The sequence below is a fragment of the Miscanthus floridulus genome, chromosome 19, assembly GCF_019320115.1.
Source record: "Miscanthus floridulus cultivar M001 chromosome 19, ASM1932011v1, whole genome shotgun sequence".
In the NCBI taxonomy this organism is placed as follows: Eukaryota; Viridiplantae; Streptophyta; class Magnoliopsida; order Poales; family Poaceae; genus Miscanthus; species Miscanthus floridulus.
In genome coordinates this window covers 80,907,471-80,926,275 of record NC_089598.1, presented here as the reverse complement: position 1 = coordinate 80,926,275, position 18,805 = coordinate 80,907,471, and the positions used below count along the sequence as shown (strand labels likewise).

The following is an 18,805-nucleotide window of genomic DNA, read 5'->3' as shown; positions in this document are numbered from 1 at the left end:
AGTGTGCCCACTTGTATTTCTGAAAAGAAATGTAAGTGAATCTTGAAACGTAGCATCCTTGATCATCAGAGGCGTAGGGGTTGAAAAATAAACACATTCACCGCAAGGTGAAGTGTGCCCACTTAGTCCCCGAGCCTGGTAGTAGGTGACGTAGGCACGTGGTGCCAGGGTCTAAAAAGAATTCCCAGTTAAATTGATAAACCAATCGTCGTACAGGCGATACGAGATGCACCGGCAGGTGCATCATACCGATGTAGTCCCCGGGCTTGCTGGAAGGCGAAGTATGAGCCTTGTAGCAAGGTCTAAATAAATGTCTCTCAACTATATGTGAGTACAAATCACATGTAGCCGAGGAGAACGATCTCCGAGCAGTGGTCGGGACAGTTCCCGAGCATGATAGTAATCCTTACAATCAGTCAAAGTATAGGGGTCGATTAAATAAACACATTCGCCACAAGGTGAAGTGTGCCCACTTAGTCCCTGAGCCTAGTAGTAGGTGACGCAGGCACGTAGTGCCAGGGTCTAAAAAAAGAATTTCCACTGAAGTTAAGAATCCAATCGTTGTACAGGCAATACGAGATGCACCGGCAGGTGCATCGTACCGATGTAGTCCCCGAGCTTGCTGGAAGGCGAAGTATGAGCCTTGTAGCAAGGTCTAAATAAATGTCTCTCAACTGTATGTGAGTACAAATCACATGTAGCCAAGGAGAGCGATCTCTGAGTAGTGGTCGGGACAGTCCCCGAGCACAGTAGTGGTCGCAGCAATCCCCGAGCACGGTAATGGTCAGAGCAGTCCCCGAGCACGGCAGTGGTCGGAGCAGTCCCCGAGCACGACAGTGGTCGGAGCAGTCCCCGAGCATGGCAGTGGTCTGGGCAGTCCCCGAGCACGGTAGTAGTCTAGGCAGTCCCCGAGCATTGTAGTGGTTAGGGCAGTCCTCAATCATGGCAGTTATCTGGTCTATCCTTGAGCACAAGACATGCAGCGAAAAAAACGAGTGACACTTGTACTATTATTTGGTGTATTTATTTGTCTCCTTACTCTGTCAAGTCCAATCTGACACGTCTAGTCAAAAAAGCAGACAGGTATAGCACATTACTCTGTCTTCTTGCTCTTTCTGGCAAACAGTCGCTTGGCACCTGTATGGAGGTGCGTCAGTGTGGGCCCTCTCTCATTCTGTTGCCCACCTTATCTTGTCGTGCCATTACATTTTGATGTCTTGTATGGTTTGTAGTTTTAAAAGTCAATGCCAAGAAACATCTAGAAGCCGTGATGAAAGAGCGTGACGGCTGGAAGGCATGATGCCTAGAGACCACCGAGGATCAAGACACATGGAAGAACCGGTGCCAGGAAGTGGCAACTGGCATTTTGCCCGTCCTCGACCTTATTGACCCAGCGCTCACAGAGAAAGAGCCGAGGACGCCCCAGCTCGGACTAGTCGAGAGATGCAGTAAAGCATGGGGATGGTTCCAAGAGTTCGTGAAGGAGGCGGGTGAGTACACGGGTGCACATGTGCTAAGCATGGTGCGTGCCCACTACCCCCTGATCGATCTCAAGCGCCTGGAGGGTGGATACCCGAAGGAGGTAGACCCAGACAAGGCTAAGGAACTTCGGATGGCCCAGCTGGACCTGTCGTCAAAGATAATTGGCGACATTAACCTGTGTGGAGGCAGGACGGCGCCTGTACAGGGTATGCCATCGACAAGTCAGCTGGGAACGCCATTAGTTGCAAGCCAACCGACGAAGCCTGCGGTCTCGACCAACCAGGCATCGGCGGGGCCATCCCCTTCAGCTCGACCAGCACAAGAGTCCCCGAGACTCGAGTAGGATATCGGAAGCAGCGAGCAGTAGGTGTCGCGCGCCCCGACCAGCCATTGTAATAGGCTTAGAGCTGTAGAAGGAGGACATAGTTGTGTTATTATAAACTTGGACCTCTTCAGGCAAGCTTGTAATAACGTAACCGTATATCATCATAAGCTTGTTTGCTTTGTATAAAACGTATTTAAGCTTGAAACTCATGTTGGTGTAACTAAGTGAGAACATGTTAATGTTCTATTTAGTTGTACCATTTTGCTCGACACATCATCCTGAAAAGTTTGTGCGGCCCTAGTTTGCCATGTGGTCGGAGTGTGAGGTGCGTGACCTATGCACACATAGACGCGGACAAGTCAAACCAAGGGGGACCTACTGATCACCCATAACGTAGAGAGCGGATCCCATGCACGTGTTGGGAGGAACCGGAGACAGGGCCTGCTCCGAAAACCGTAGAAGGAATGGTGGTCGGCTTTTACTGGCTAAGTTAGAATAACCATAAAATTCGAAGTGACACATTAGAGTGGTCAGAGAAATCATAATAGCTTTATTGAAGTAAATCAAAAGTACAAGAGGAGTACATATCTTAGTAGTTAAGCATAGAAACGTCTAAGCTTATCGATGTGCCATGAATTTGGTACGTCTGTACCGTCCAGGTGAGCTAACCTGTAAGATGTTGGTCATGTGACTTCCTTGATCATGAAGGGCCCCTCCCATGGGGTTGCGAGTTTATGGACACCAGCCTGGTTCGTCTTCCACTTTAGGACCAGGTCCCCGACCACAAAGAACCACTCTTTAACATTCTTGTTGTAGTACCTGCGCAAAACAGCAAGGTATTTGGCCATACATACACAAGAATCGAGCCGCTTCTCTTCTGCGCTATTCACTTCTAGCTCCCGTACTTCATTGACCTTGCCTTCGTCGAAGTTCTCTACCCGTGCTGATCTGAAAGCTATATCCGGTGGGAGGACTGCCTCAGCACCGTAAACCATAAAGTATGGTGAGACGCCGGTGTTACGACTGGGCTGAGCTCTGAGGCCCCAGACCGCGGCTGGTAACTCTTTGAGCCATCTTCCGAGAGCTTTGTCGTTTTCTCTATACATCCTCTTCTTCAATGCGTCCAAGATCATGCCATTTGCCCGCTTGACTTGTCCATTAGCTCTAGGGTGCGCCACCGAGGCGTATTTTACTACTATGCTCCTTTTATCATAGAAGTCCCAAAAAGTGTTCCCGGTGAACTGAGTACCCAGATCAGTGATGATGCTATTGGGTATGCCAAAACGGTGGATGACCTAGTCGAGGAACGTGACAGCCTTTTCTGAGGATGCCTGTACCAAAGGCATGTATTCTATCCACTTAGAAAATTTGTCGATCAGCACAAAGATGCATGTAAATTTCCCAGGAGCCGGTTTGAAGGGCCCGATCATATCCAGTCCCCAGTATGCAAAGGGCCAAGAGGCTGGTATCATCTGGATCTCATGTGCTGGTACATGGATTCTCTTGGCGAAGAACTGACAACCCTCACAGTGGCGGACTAGCTTCTCTGCGTCGGCTACTGCTGACGGCCAATAGAACCCTGCTCGGAAAGCCTTACCGACCAGTGTTCTTGAGGCCGCATGGTTGCCGCAGGAGCCAGAGTGGATTTGGTCCAGGAGATGTTCGCCTTCCTCCTGGGTTATACACTTCATCAATATTTCCTCCTTTGCATTTTTGCGCCATAACTTGCCATCGACGAGCAGATACTGCTTACTGCGACGCATCAGGCGCTCGTTTTCTGTCCGATCAGTATAACCGCTGCCATCTGTTAAGTACTTGATGAAAGGTATTCTCCAGTCGGGCTCATTAGTTGTTGGAGGTGGCTCGGTGGTGCTCGACGCCAGAACCGTAGCCACCAATTGCTGGTCTGGAGCTTTGTCGACCGTGGAATCTTCCTCTTCGATGGAAGGCGTGAGCAGGTCTTGGACAAATACGCCATGTGGGATTTTGGCTCGGGATGATCCTAACTTTGACAGTGCATCTGCTGCTTGATTTTTGTCCCAGACCATGTGTGCGTACTCGATGCCATAGAACCTGCCTTCCAGCTTTCTTATCGATTTGCAGTATGCGTCCATCTTTTCGCTGGTCGTGTCCTAGTTCTTGTTGAGTTGGTTGATGACCAGAGCTGAGTCTCCGTAGACATAGAGACGTTTAACACCGAGCTCGACCGCAATGCGCAAACCATGTAGGCATGCTTCATATTTGGTGGCATTATTAGATGCTAGGAAATAAATCCTGAGGACGTACCGGAGCTGCTCCTTGGATGGTGACATGAAAAGAACTCCTGCTCCTGCGCCGTCAATGTTGAGAGAGCCGTCGAAGTACATCTTCCAATACTCATCGGGCCCCTAAGAGGCAGGCGTGCTTAAGTCTGTCCACTCGACGATAAAATCGACAAGTGCCTGAGACTTGATTGTAGTACGGCTTGCAAATTCCAAGGAGAAAGGGCATAGCTCCATTGCCCATTTGACGATGCGCCCGTTTGCATCCTTATTGCGAATGATGTCCCCCAAAGGATACTCGGTCATGACCACCACACGATATCCGTCGAAGTAATGTCTCAACTTTCAGGATGTTATCAGTATGGCGTAGAGCAGTTTCTGAATCTATGGGTACCTGGTCTTGGATTAGTTGAGTACCTCACTGATGAAATAAATCGGCCATTGTACCTTATAGGCGTGGCCTGGCTCGTCGCGCTCGACCACCATGGTAGTGGAGACCACCCGATTGGTTGCCACAACGTAAAGTAGGAGAGTTTCATCTTCTCTGGGAGCAGTGAGGGCCGGAGGTGATGTAAGGTATTGTTTTAGCTGTGTGAAGGCAGCGTCTGCTTCCTCCGACCACTCAAACTTCTCGGATGCTTTGAGCAGTTTGAAAAACGGTAGTCCTTTTTCTCCTAATCTTGATATGAAACGACTGAGAGCAGCCATGCATCCGGTAAGCTTCTAGACATCCTTCACCTTTTTGGGGGGCTTCATGTTTAAGATAGCTTTGACTTTCTCCGGATTAGGGCGTATGCCATCGTAACTGACGACGTTGCCAAGCAGTATACCAGAAGGAACACCAAAGATGCACTTCTTTGGGTTTAACTTCCATTGGAATGTATTGAGGGCTACGAAGGTGTGTTCCAGGTTGTCAACAAGGGTATGTGCTTCCTTGGTTTTGACAACTACATCATCCACATAGGCCTCTACAAGGTCGTCTTTTATCTCGTCTGTGAGGCAGGCCTGTATGGCGCGTTGGTAGGTAGCCCCGGCGTTCTTGAGCCCGAACGACATAGTCGTGTAGCAGTAGGTGCCGAAAGGCGTGATGAAAGATGTCTTGATCTGATTGTCCTTTTTGAGAGCGATCTGGTGATAACCAGAGTAGCAATCGAGAAAGGAAAGCAGCTCGCAACCGGCGGTTGAATCTACGACCTCGTCTATGCGAGGTAAGCCGAAGGGGTCCTTAGGGTAGTGTTTGTTGAGATCAGTGTAATCAACGCACATTCTCCATTCATTATTCTTTTTGCGTACAAGAACCGGGTTGGCTAACCACTCCGGATGATACACTTCTTTGATAAATCTGGCTGCCAAAAGCCGTGTAACTTCTACCCTAATCGCCTCCTTTTTGTCGCGAGCGAACCATCATAGCTTCTGCTTGATAGGTTTGGCCTTGCTGTTGACATTCAAGGAGTGCTCGATCAAGTTCTGAGATACACCAGGCATGTCGGTAGGTTTCCATGCGAACACATCCACGTTGCTCCTCAAGAACCTAACGAGCGCGTCTTCCTATTTGGGATCCAGGTTGGCCTCGATAAGGGTTGTTTTGCTGGGATCGTCGTCGACCAGCTGGATCACCTTGTGCTCCTTGGACCTGATGTTCTTGCGTGGAGCCTCGAGCTCTGGGATCTCTAGGTGGTTGGCTGAGGTCTTCTTAGCGTCGAGCATGGTCTCGACCATGCGAATAGAGAGGTCGTGGGCCTCTGCTATTTTGAAGCTGTCGTCCTCGCAGGTATAAGCTGCGTATACATTGCCCCTGAGGGTTAGAACTCCTTCTCGGTAGGCATCTTGAGCACTAGATACCTATAATGAGGTATGGCCATGAACTTGGTGAGCGACAGTCGACCAAGAATAGCATGGTAGGTGCCATCGAAGTCAGCGACCATGAAGTTGACGTAGTCGGTGCGGAAGTGGTCCGGAGTCCCAAATTGCACAGGTAACGTGATCTGCCCAAGAGGTGTAGAGCTCTGTCCGGGGAGAATGCCCTAGAACTGTGCCTCATACGGCTTGAGGTCCGCCTGGGCTATTTTCAGGGCGGGCAGACTATTCTTGAACAGTATATCGATGGAGCTGCCGCCGTCGATCAGTACTCTGTCGAACTGAACCTTGTTGATACAAGGATCGAGGACCAGGGGAAAACGTCCTGGCTCAGGTATGGCGGCCCATTGGTCCTTTCTGCTGAAGGAGATTTCACGGTGAGACCACAGAGGGAGCCGCGGATCGGTGAGGAGGTTGTCGGTGTTTGCCATGTTCAAGCAAGCGCGGGCGAGCAGCTTGCATTCTCGTTTGGTCTCGATGGACACTTTGCCGCCGATGATGGTGTGCATGCGATCAGTTGGCTTTACGTATTTATGACGAGGATCTACATCTTCGTCGTCGTTGTCCTTGTTGCGCTGTTCCCCTGCGTCGTTAGGCTTGTCGGATGTATCCGGAGCCTGTTGACACATGTAGACAGACTTGAGAACGCGGCAATTCTCCATGGTATGGTTTGACTTGGGATGGAGCTGGCAGGGCCCTTTCAATGCTTTGGTGTAGTTGTCTTTGTAGTTACGATGTCCACCACCCTTTTTGATGGTGTTGACCTCGATGTCGTCTTCCCGAGCACGCTTGCCCCTGTAATCGCCACAGCGGTTACGCCGCTGATTACGTTGGTCGCGGTGGTCGCGGGAGTCATTGCGCTGGTTGCGACGGTCAAAATTGTCGTTCCGACCACGGTTGCCGCGGTAGTCGTCGCGGTGTGGGGGTGGTCGGAGCGTGGAACCCTTGCTGCTTCTTCAATAATTATCTTTTTAGCGTCGTCGGCGTCCGCATATTTCTTAGCGGTGGCTAGGAGCGCTGTGACCGATTCAGGTCTCTTGCGAAGGAGCTTGTCCCTTAGGGCGTCGTGGAAGCGGAGGCTAGTGATGAAAGCCTAGATTGCCTCATTGTCGAAGATTGATGGGACCTTGATGCGCATCTCCGAGAAACACCGGACGTACTCGTGCAGCGGCTCATCTTTTCGATCTCGAATCCGTTGTAGATCGTATTTGTTGCCTAGTTGTTCACAAGTAGCAATGAAGTTGTCAATGAAGGCTTGCTTGAGCTCCTGCCAAGAGTCAAAGTAGTTCGCCAGCAAGCTAACCAGCCATTGGTCACCTGCATGGCCAACAGTGACTAGGAAATAGTTAGACATGACATGCTCATCAGCCATGGCTGATCTGCACACAGTTTCGTAGAGCATGACCCATAATTCGGGGTTTTCCTTGCCGTCGTACTTCTGAAGTTTCTCGAGCTTGAAATTCTTGGGCCATATGACTTGGCGAAGGTGTGGAGTAAACTGCTTCAAACCCGGCGGGCCATGGGCAGTGTCATATTCCATACGGCGATAACTTTCGTGGGATGCTCGATCGTCGGCTCTCTGGTTGATGCGAGCGCGTAGATCGCGTCCACCGAGGTAATGGCGGAGATCGTTATTGCCATCGCGGCGATCTTGATTGTCATCTGGGTTAGCCCTGTGACCGTGGTTATCGTGGCGATTGTCGTGGTTGTCTCGGTGGTTATCGTCCCAGATGTCGCGGCGGCTGTCGTCCTGACGGCGGTTGTCATCCTGGCCACCATCATGGCCACCGTTTTTGCCTTGACGGTTGTCTGATGGGTCGTTGTTGCGCGAGCCATGTTGGTTGAGTGGCTATGAGCAACTTGGGTGCTGGCGGCTGTGGCTTGACTCGACTGAGACGGATGGAGCCTAGGCTTGATTTACAATCTATGCGGTCTGGGCCATAGCAGCCATCAGATAGGCTTGTATTTCATCGCGAACTGCTTGGGTTTCTGGGGTGTTGGGTAGCCGTTGCATTGTCGCCATGGCAACAGCTACGTTGGCGCTTGGAGTCCTAAAGACCTATTTGTCCCCCACCCTGTCGAAAGCATCGTTGAGGTCACGTGGCTAGACCCTTATGCGTCGTGTCTCCTGGTCTGCTTCGGCTTTGATTTGTCGGCGATTAAACCGGTCAATATTGCGTGCTTCGCGTGCAGTCCTTTCTTGTTCTGTTTCACCAACTGCTGGCGGTTCATCATTGCTGACAACATGGATCAAATCCCCTCGTCTTGGCAGGAAAGACGGGAATTGTGAGAACCCCGGGGCGTGGTCTGGGATATCCAGATCGTATTTGACGCCTTCATCTTCATGATGCTGAAGCTCGGTGTGGACAGATGCATTAGATGCGATGCCAGACGAGGAGCTGGAGTCGCCCTCTTGGACTGTGTGGACGGATCCTTCTTGATAATCTTCAATCTGGATCATGTTGACGAAGTTGCGTGGCTTCGGCCGAGGTCGGTGCATAAAACACAGATCCAAGCGGCGTTGTAGGTTATACGCGTAGCTGGAGGCAGCGTTTCGCAGGCCGTAGGGCTGGACCTGGTGGTTCTCCATTGAGGCTTCGTACTCGGAGAGCCGAAGACCCGTCGCAAAGGCTGGCCGGCGACGAGCGGAGCGCCCTTTAGGAGTAGATATGACCACGAGATCTATACCAAGTCATGCAGGACGACTGGTCCGAGCTGATCGGGTAGATCTGTTGTGGGGAGCGGTTACCTGCTCATTGGTTGATTTTGAATCGTACTTACCAGAGCTAGGGTTTCAGTGAGTTTGGTGCCGACCCGATCGATGGAGTCGAGCAGGTCGGTGTTGTCGATCTGCTTCCCTTTGTAGCGGGGAAGCGGATGATGAGTTGTCGGCGTGGCTGAAGATGATGTAGGTGTGGTCGGAGCTAGATGTACCATGGTCAGAGCTAGATCCATCGTGGTCAGAGCCGTATCCGTCGTGGTCAGAGCCGTAGCCGATGCAGGTGAAGCAGTGGTCGGCGCAGACTGAATCCACGCCTCCTCCAGGGTCATGGCGATGAGGTCGTCGGAGCCGGTGGTCCAGGTGATCTGGCCAACGGTAAACGTGAGGCCGTTCGGCATAGCCATGGAGCCAGAGATGATGACCATCTTGTTTGCTTGGAGAGCAGTACGCACACCCCCTACCTGGCGCACCACTGTCGACGAAATATGGTCGACAGTCTACCTAGGGGTATGCCCAATGTAGTAGATTGTCGGCAGACAGATGCGCAAGCCACAAATAAGACGGTGACGCAAGACAGACACGAGGTTTTATCCAGGTTCGGCCGCCAAGAAGGCGTAATACCTACGTCCTGCGTCTGATTTGTATTGATGTATGTCAATGAGAGATGTTTTTTAGAGGGGACCCCTGCCCGCCTTATATAGTCCGGGGGGCAGGGTTACAGATCTAGAAACTAATAATAGTCATTTACAATTGCCATAGGTGGCCGGATAAGGATTCCTATTCTAACCGACCAAGATCTTGCTTGATCGCCAAATCTGTCTTGACTCCTTGCGCGGGACTCCGAACAGGTTGGCCGGGTCGCGCGTCGTTTTTTGGTGGACCGGACCCACTGATCCGGGTTAGCCCAAGCTTAGCCGTAAGGGTATAGGGGTTAATACCCCCACAGAACTGATGGGGGAAAACACACGAACTGGACTCTAACATGACCTAACCAGCAATAAGACCTTGACCCGGACACAAACTCAACACGACAGACTCTAAAACTGAAATATGCAAAGGCTATGGCGCGGAAGGTTCTAGGACAGGAAATAAAAGTATGGCACTGGACTATGGGACAAATGCGAAACACTCAAAACTAGGGAATTAATGTGAACCTGATGGTATACCTTAGCTCTAATTACCACTTAATGGGAATGGGGATCCCGATCTTCCGTCAGGTAGACGTAACTATTGTTGTGGCGGAGAATGACACACCGATTTGGCTTCAGATCGAAAGATCAAACCCTGCAATCTTAGCACCACAACTACTCTGGTTATCAACCAAGACACGGATCCGGTTGACCTCACCAAGAAGGCTAATCCCTACCTGTGCAACGAAGAACATAAGCAAGAACAAGAAAGAAAACAATCAAATTGCAGATGAATGATTAATCTCACGAAGTTGGGGTCTCATAAACCGATGAACGGTGAAACTGTTCTTAATAGATTAATCTAAGCAAAACCCAAAACCTAATGATGGTGGCGGCATATGATTATAAAGGTCTTAGGATCATCGCCTACCCTGAACACGCCCCCTAATGGGGCTCAAACACGATACACGGTCCATCGGACCAAAAGACGGTATCGCAGCACCCTAGCATATTCTGGATGCTAACTTGTTTTGACGATGCCCGTTGATTCTGGAGGCCTTTTTATGTGAGACCACTTGGATTGGCTTCATTATCAAATTAGCTTTCCAACCATATGTGGATCATCAAAAATGGAGCACGGATGCATCCTGGGTGACCAGTTTAAGGCAGACTGGTCCTGGAGGCCAAGGCAGACTTGAAATCATGTTGTATCAGGACTCCAGTTTCTATTGGACGTCCTTGCTGGTCATCATTGCCTCCACCACGTCCTCTAAGTCCTTCATGACCCTCTCCAATGTTTCTAAGCAAGATAACATCATTAGGTAGTAGTCTATTCTCAAAAGTATGAAAAGAATCACTTAAGAACGAGCTCACCTCTCAATTGAGTTGACGCATTCAAGCCCGGGTCATTGGACCTTGCATGACGGTTGGAGGATCAGCGGATGCATCTGAAGGAGTGATGTCCTCATCATAGCAGCTACTCGAACCTGTACTAGTAGGACTCATAGGACAGAAACATCTATGCAGGTGGTTTTCATAAAATTCCTGTAACGTAAATGCACATCACATATATATATTCAGTGATTATCAAAAATAAGGGTCATGCCCCGGGGCTTGCCTTGGGCAGGCGTGGTGTCAACTGAGTCATTTAGTGGTGGCTCTAGGACCTCCTCCTGCACGAGGATCTCCTCCTCGTACTCCTTGATGATCTCCTCGAACTCATGATCGCTGATGGTCACGATCTTCGCCAACTCGTTCTCTACATGCATGCGATGTTGATGCAACACTTGGCATTTATGCAACTACGAATACTAAGCTACTAAGCTAGCTCTAATGACTAAGGTATTAAGCTAACTATCATCTTTACCAAGCATAGTGTTGGGTTCAACTAACAAACACCATGCTTTACAAATGAAGGATACATCTTTATTCCTACTAATGATTTAATGCATAATTTAAATAAAGAGCATTTAACTACCCTAATGCTTAATGTAGTCTAAAGCTACAAAATTTATAGCGAGCACATAATAATACAATGAAGCTACCACAAAAATTTTAGGACTAAAGCTATCACCAATTTACCACAAAAATTCCTACAATAACTCTCCTAACAATATTAAACATTTTCAAATGATTTAATAGCCCCTGATATCGACATGTATATATATGAACTAAATACACTAACAAATAGAGCATAAATCTAGGAACCTAACAAATTTTGTTTCATAATTTTTGGACACTTACATGATTTTATATGATTTACCAAAGATCAGCTCAAAAATTTAATTAGAAAGCTATTTCTAATTCCTTATGAAAAAGAAAAAATGAATTCGCCCCCGCGGCCCACGCGACGCAGCGTGCGCGCGAGCGCGCAGCGGCCCATAGGCGCGACCCACGCGAGGCCGTCCTACAGCGCGAGACGGCCCACGGCGGGGGAATCCCGTGCGCGTCGATGACTTTGCAAAAGAGACCTCGCACTTGTCTAGAATTGCAACTAAGTCCTGATGCTACTTTCCCCTCTCTCAGAACTTCTCACTTAACCCTCTGGCCTTTCCCTAATTCACCCGCGCGCACCCCCAATGACCCAGCGCACGGCGGCGTGGCGAGCGGCGGCACTGAGCGCCTACGCCGCCCACCTGGGACCTACGCGGGCCCACCTAATGGGCCGATCACCATCTCCGACCTGAGCGGCTACGCTAAGCGACGGCGAGGGGTGGCGGAACGCGCTGGAGCGAGCTACAGTGATGCGCGATCGTCTGTGGCGGCGGCGCAGCTGTTTCAGCGATCTAGAACACCGAAGAACCTAACTGGCTAGCGAGGGAGCATCAGTAGACTACCGTAGACCTAGCCGAGGTGAGAGTTGGGCGGAGGATGACGGAGGAAGGCTAGCCACATGCGGCCGAGCCGTGTGGCAGTGCACCGCGGTGGCACGGGTCTCGTCAGCGACGAAGGGGAGGCGGTAGCGGTTCAGCTAAGATGCGCAGGGTGAAGAGGGAGGCGAGGCGAAGGTGATGGTGCAAGTGAATTGGCTCGGGAGGGATGGTGGGAGAGCTGCCCACATCCACAGCTGGACGAGGCCTTATCGGCCCAGCGGCGGAAGAAAACTCCAAATTGGAGTTTGGTCATGCTCGCTTCAAAGCTGGGTGGGGTCAGGCAACGAGAGGACGTGATGGTGAAGATGGGAATGCGCTGAAATGAATGGAGGTGATCGCTCACAGGTAATTTATGCCACGGTGCGGCGGCAGCAGCGGAGGGAGGAAAAGAGAAAGAGAGAGACAAGGCGCGGCAGATGGCTCGGCTCGTCCTCGCCTTGGCGGGATGCGATCGGCGAGATCATGGAGGCCCACGCACAGGCACGCGTGCTCCCGACAGGCATGGCCCGTGTGGTCGTAGTGTCATTAATGACAAGGCGACGTCGAGCCCGACCACGTGCGCGCGGCAGAGGCGGCAACGCACTAGGCCGCAGCAGCGCAGAGATGCAGCAGACAAGCACGGACGCGACGACGATGCGACGGCAGTGGCAGCGTCGCAGGGCGAGGCGGGTCGACAGCGCGGTGAGGCAGCAGTGGGCGGACGCAACGGCGAGGTGATAGCGACGGTAGTGGCTTCGTTGTGGCGCGGCGGGCGACAGCAGCTCTGCGCGACGGGGCCGGCGGCAGGCGAGCCATAGCCAGGCCAGAGGCAGCCACAGCGAGCACCCGAGCGTGGTGATCGCGCCCACGCGGCCAACCAGCCCGAAACCGTGTCGTGCATGAATTTTAAAGCGACCATAAAAACTTAACGGTTGCTTCTAGACCTAAACCATCTTCATCATGCTCAAGATAGCACATGAGACTACCAAATCGAGCTATAACACTACACCACCCCTTAACCCAATCTCTCAAAATAAATTGCTAAACATAGCAATGTCTAGCTGTTGACAAAGTTAAAAAATTTCGAGCTGAATTTGATTTCAATTTGCGATTTCTATGCTAGTGGAAATATTAGCTAGTAATATCATTTTTCGACAGCAAGTATTTCACTGTCATCTACAAAGTTTATACTTCGAGCTTTATTTAAGTATCACACACATGTTCTATAGCATTTATGTTCACTAAAAATTAGTTTTAAACCCTAATTGATATACATGAACTATTGAATCAACTTTCGTTTAATATTTTTATTGATTATTTTAAGTTATAAGAAATTTATCTACACATTCTATCACATGCATTAATACATAAACATAATGCTCATGACATATTTTTGTAAATGATTTAGGGTGTAACATCGACCCCAAACATGCCCTTATTTGATGATGAAATCCACCGGCAGTGAACTTTAAAAAAAGAAGAAAAAAATCCTCAGTTTGGAAGGAAAAATAAGTACCTAGCCTGCTAGCCACATTCACTCGCTCCACAAGGAAAAAGGAAAAAGAATTAGAGGAACTGGGGTGGGCCCAACCCTCTTCTCCTTGTTCAAGTGTTCAGCTTTGAACCCCAGGGGGTCCAGGGCTCCTCTGTCCTTTCCCTCCACTGCAGAGTCAGTGCTGGCAGAGAGGCCTCCCTCTTCCTTCTTCTACCTTCTCTGCTTCGGCTTTCCGCTTCTCGCTTCACCACTCCACCACTCTTCTCCCATCTCTTGGCTCTTCTTGGTTCTTGCTTTTGCTTGCGCACTCGTCCAACGGTAAACACTACAAGCACTAGCAGATCCAAAAGCGAGGGCAGGAAAAAGATCAAAAGCGCGGCGCAGCAGGTAAAAGAATCGGAAACCAGGAACGCATTCCCACTCATCAGCCAGCAGAGGTAGCCTAGCTCAGATATAAGCAAGCTCACCAGCACCACCCCTTTCCATCCTCTCCCACTCCCTCCCTCCTCCTCCCTCCTCCCGTCCACTGCCATTGCGGCCTCCCTCCGAGAAGCCGAGAACAACAGGGAGGGAGAGCATGTCCGGCGGCATGCTCCTCCTGGCCCTGCCGGCCCTGCTGGCGGCGGCGGCCATCATCATCGTGCCGTCCCCAGCCAATGCGGCGGTGTCGTACGACCACAGGGCCGTGGTGATCAACGGGCAGCGCCGGATCCTCATCTCGGGGTCCATCCACTACCCGCGCAGCACCCCCGAGATGTGGCCGGACCTGCTCCAGAAGGCCAAGGACGGCGGCCTGGACGTGGTCCAGACGTACGTGTTCTGGAACGGGCACGAGCCCGTGCAGGGGCAGTACTACTTCGGCGACCGCTACGACCTCGTCCGCTTCGTCAAGCTCGCCAAGCAGGCGGGGCTCTACGTGCACCTCCGCATCGGGCCCTACGTCTGCGCCGAGTGGAACTTCGGCGGCTTCCCCGTGTGGCTCAAGTACGTCCCCGGCATCAGCTTCCGCACCGACAACGCGCCATTCAAGGCGGCGATGCAGACGTTCGTGGAGAAGATCGTGTCGATGATGAAGTCGGAGGGGCTCTTCGAGTGGCAGGGTGGCCCCATCATCCTGGCGCAGGTGGAGAACGAGTACGGGCCCATGGAGTCCGTCATGGGCGGCGGCGCCAAGCCCTACGCCAGCTGGGCAGCCAAGATGGCTGTCGCCACCGGCGCCGGCGTGCCATGGGTCATGTGCAAGCAGGACGACGCACCGGACCCCGTGGTAAATTAGAAAACTTCACTACTCGATCTAGTTTGTTCAACCGCTCCACTGCCGTTCCCGCTCCCGCGGTGGTTAATTCGGTTGATATATCGGCCAATTAATCTGTCGCGTTCGCCGTTAAGACGCGCTAATCAACCACCTCGATCGCTCTCTCCCTCTCTCTCTCTCTCTCTCTTCGTCGTCGTCGTCGTTAGGACATCAATCGCTGCCGCGCGCGGTCCCTCTTTTCCAGCTGGCAACATTTGCTTTGCTTGCTGCGGCCAAACAATATTATGCTTATGCCTGTCCCATTTCATACTGGCATACTGCTACTTCAATTATCTTTGAATTTTACTATTTGCTAGATGTAGATTCTTTAATTACCTTACTATCTTTGAATTATCCTACCTTAATCCATCCTCTACTTGGGAAATGCTGATCATGGCTTCAGATCAACACCTGCAACGGCTTCTACTGCGACTACTTCAGCCCCAACTCCAACAGCAAGCCTACCATGTGGACCGAGGCCTGGACCGGCTGGTAATTCTTACTGAATCTTTTTCAATGATGAATGAAACAGCAGTGAATTTCTTGGCACGTCGAAAAAACAAAATTCTACTATAGCAACATAGCATCCAGCTTAGATCGCCGTGAATGAAACCAAAATGCGTTCAGGTTCACGGCGTTCGGTGGCGCGGTGCCGCACCGGCCGGTGGAGGACATGGCCTTCGCCGTGGCGCGCTTCATCCAGAAGGGCGGCTCCTTCGTCAATTACTACATGGTGAGTGTGAGTCACTGGGCTGGCTGGCTCCAGCTGAGCTGCCACATGGATCAGTCAAGTCACATGAGTAGGATGCTTGATTTCTAAAAGGATAATGATGTTTAATTAGCATGTGCTTTGTTTCTTCAGTACCATGGAGGCACCAACTTCGACCGCACCTCCGGCGGGCCGTTCATCGCCACCAGCTACGATTACGATGCGCCGATCGACGAATACGGTAGGCCTCCATGATAGTTTCAGTTTCAGTATGTGACAGTTAATAAGAGGAAGAAAAGCAGTAGATTGTTCTGAATGTCTCATGGTCCGTCTGTAACTGAAACTCTGAAAACCATGGCATGTTCAGGTCTGCTGAGGCAGCCGAAATGGAGTCACCTGAGGGACCTGCACAAGGCCATCAAGCAAGCCGAGCCGGCGCTGGTCTCCGGAGACCCCACCATCCAGTCCATCGGGAACTACGAGAAGGTCGGCCAAATTCTGTCAGAGCCAGAACCCTCTCAAAAATGTACCGAGACTTCCAGAGTTGCTCATGGAATGGAGCTGATGAGCTGTGTTTTCAGGCGTACGTGTTCAAGTCGAGCAGCGGCGCCTGCGCGGCGTTCCTGTCCAACTACCACACCAACGCCGCGTCGCGGGTGGTGTTCAACGGGCGGCGCTACGACCTCCCGGCTTGGTCCATCAGCGTGCTGCCGGACTGCAAGACCGCCGTGTTCAACACGGCGACGGTGAGCGAGCCGTCGGCGCCGGCGAGGATGAGCCCCGTGGGCGGCTTCTCGTGGCAGTCGTACAGCGAGGTCACCAACTCAATGGACGACCGCGCCTTCACCAAGGACGGCCTGGTGGAGCAGCTCAGCATGACGTGGGACAAGTCAGACTACCTGTGGTACACCACCTAGTGAGTGATGGCATCCCTGAACTGAGCCTTTCCTCCTCCACTTCTCTCTGTCTCTGATGAACACAGCAGTTATATGGTCGATCTCTGCGTGCTGACCTCTGAATGTTTCAATGCAGCGTGAACATCAACTCGAACGAGCAGTTCTTGAAGTCCGGACAGTGGCCGCAGCTGACCATCTACTCCGCCGGCCACGCCCTGCAGGTGTTCGTCAACGGCCAGTCCTACGGTACCGTCTCCGTCTGAATCTTGTTCTTCTTTCAGAACTGCATCTCTCTGCAACTGCAACCCATACCAATATTGCATCGCCCCGTTTATTTACTGATGAAACATTTCTTGGTGTTGTTCAATGGCAGGCGCCGCGTATGGCGGCTACGACAGCCCGAAGCTGACATACAGCGGGTACGTGAAGATGTGGCAGGGCAGCAACAAGATCTCCATCCTCAGCGCAGCAGTCGGCCTCCCTGTAAGCTCACCGGAAATTCAGATTCATCAATCATCTCGTCATTGCACTCTTCTTCTTCTTCTAGAATTTCAGAGCTCTGACTACCTGTAATAAGCCTGAAACTTAACATGTGCAACCTCCTGTGTTTGGTGACCCTGCAGAACCAGGGCACCCATTACGAGGAGTGGAACGTCGGCGTGCTCGGTCCGGTGACGCTGTCCGGCCTGAACGAGGGGAAGAGGGACCTCAGCAACCAGAAATGGACGTACCAGGTACCAGCTGCTCATTTGCTCTGTTACTCTGAAGTCTGAACCTAGACACACACACTGACTGACTGATCTCGCCGCGCACGCAGATCGGCCTGCACGGCGAGTCGCTGGGCGTGCACTCCGTCGCCGGGAGCTCGTCCGTCGAGTGGGGCGGCGCCGCCGGGAAGCAACCCTTGACATGGCACAAGGTCAGTGGTCTACATGATCTCTACTTTGCCACCCACCACACGTAACAAGGCTCCCATTTCTGAAACCACGTGCGTGTGTGACTGTGATCGTCTTCAGGCCTACTTCAACGCGCCGTCCGGCACCGCGCCGGTGGCCCTGGACATGGGCAGCATGGGGAAGGGCCAGGCGTGGGTGAACGGCCACCACGTCGGGCGGTACTGGTCGTACAAGGCCTCCGGCGGCAGCTGCGGCGGCTGCGGCTACACGGGGACGTACAGCGAGACCAAGTGCCAGACCGGCTGCGGCGACATCTCCCAGAGGTACTACCACGTCCCGCGCTCCTGGCTCAACCCCAGCGGCAACCTGCTGGTGGTGCTCGAGGAGTTCGGCGGCGATCTGTCCGGAGTCAAGCTGGTCACTAGGACGACATGATCGGAAATGGAGATCAAGTTGTGAATAATTTGCTGGGAAGAGAATTAGAGAAGGGAGGGCACACACACATGACACCAATTCTTTCTTGCTCATACGGTATCTATAGATACGGCGTACATACGGACACAATTCGTGCTCACTATACGTACGTATACAGATTTAAAAGGGTGGTATTTATTGGAGATCTGTTCTTGGAGTTGGGCGTCGTCGTCGGCACGGCTGCAGGAACTGCAGCTAAAGGCCGGCCGGTATACAAGTCAGCTCTTGGGTATTAGTAGAATAATTTTGTTCTGCAGTCTGCATGGATCTCACAGACTTCATTTTCTTAGTAGAAATTTTCAACATTGGGTTGTAAATGGGGTTATTATTTATTCCTACAATTATGTATGATACCTTATTGTGTGAATGGTACAAGAGAAATAATGATTCTTTTTCGCACATCTTGGTCCTTTATTTCCTTGAACTTGCTTTTTTTCCTTGAACTTCCTTTTTTTTTCCTTGAACTTCCTTTATCCCGACCCATTGAATTATGCAAACAATGATGAAACAGTTGAAATCAGACCTAGGGATGAAAGATCAGTAACCACTGCTTGCAACTGCCAGGTGCTCACTCCCAGTGTCACTGAGCTCCCTCTTGAGAAACGCCTGGAGCCCTAGACTGGTCCAGTCTCCTGACAGGAGAAGCCTGCAGTTAGCACAAAGTTGTTTAGTACGGAGTAGTATTTGGCTGACTCTGGCTAGATTGAGGAGTTGGTGACCAATTCCTATCTTCACCCAACCACCATGGCATGTATTACACATGTCGGCTCGCAGTTGCAGCTTGCATTGCATCCATCGTCCATGTACTTGCGTTTGCATAACGGCCTTAGGATGATACTACGCTCGTTCGCGTGCCCTTAAATCCGGCTTGATCCGCTTCTTTTTTCATTCGGAACAATGTTTTTCTCTCATA

At 51.3% G+C, this 18,805-nt stretch overlaps 1 protein-coding gene across 1 annotated transcript; it reads left to right on the top strand.

The window, feature by feature from the left end:
* Positions 1–13,769: 13,769 nt before the first annotated feature.
* LOC136527079 (beta-galactosidase 9-like) lies at positions 13,770–18,291 on the top strand. The gene is made up of 11 exons (XM_066519699.1): positions 13,770–14,890; positions 15,321–15,409; positions 15,545–15,650; positions 15,780–15,867; positions 15,994–16,112; positions 16,208–16,542; positions 16,659–16,768; positions 16,896–17,005; positions 17,146–17,256; positions 17,340–17,441; positions 17,539–18,291. Exons 1-11 carry the CDS (start codon positions 14,201–14,203, stop codon positions 17,851–17,853), a joined length of 2,175 nt encoding a protein of 724 aa, XP_066375796.1. The 5' UTR covers positions 13,770–14,200; the 3' UTR covers positions 17,854–18,291.
* Positions 18,292–18,805: the final 514 nt, after the last annotated feature.

Coding starts and splice junctions, on each gene's coding strand:
- LOC136527079 (XM_066519699.1), top strand. CDS start 14,201: ATGTCCGGCGGCATGCTCCTCCTGGCCCTGCCGGCCCTGCTGGCGGCG. Junction 15,868..15,993: donor TGCGCCGATCGACGAATACG/GTAGGCCTCCAT, acceptor TGGCATGTTCAG/GTCTGCTGAGGCAGCCGAAA. Junction 17,006..17,145: donor GCGCAGCAGTCGGCCTCCCT/GTAAGCTCACCG, acceptor GTGACCCTGCAG/AACCAGGGCACCCATTACGA.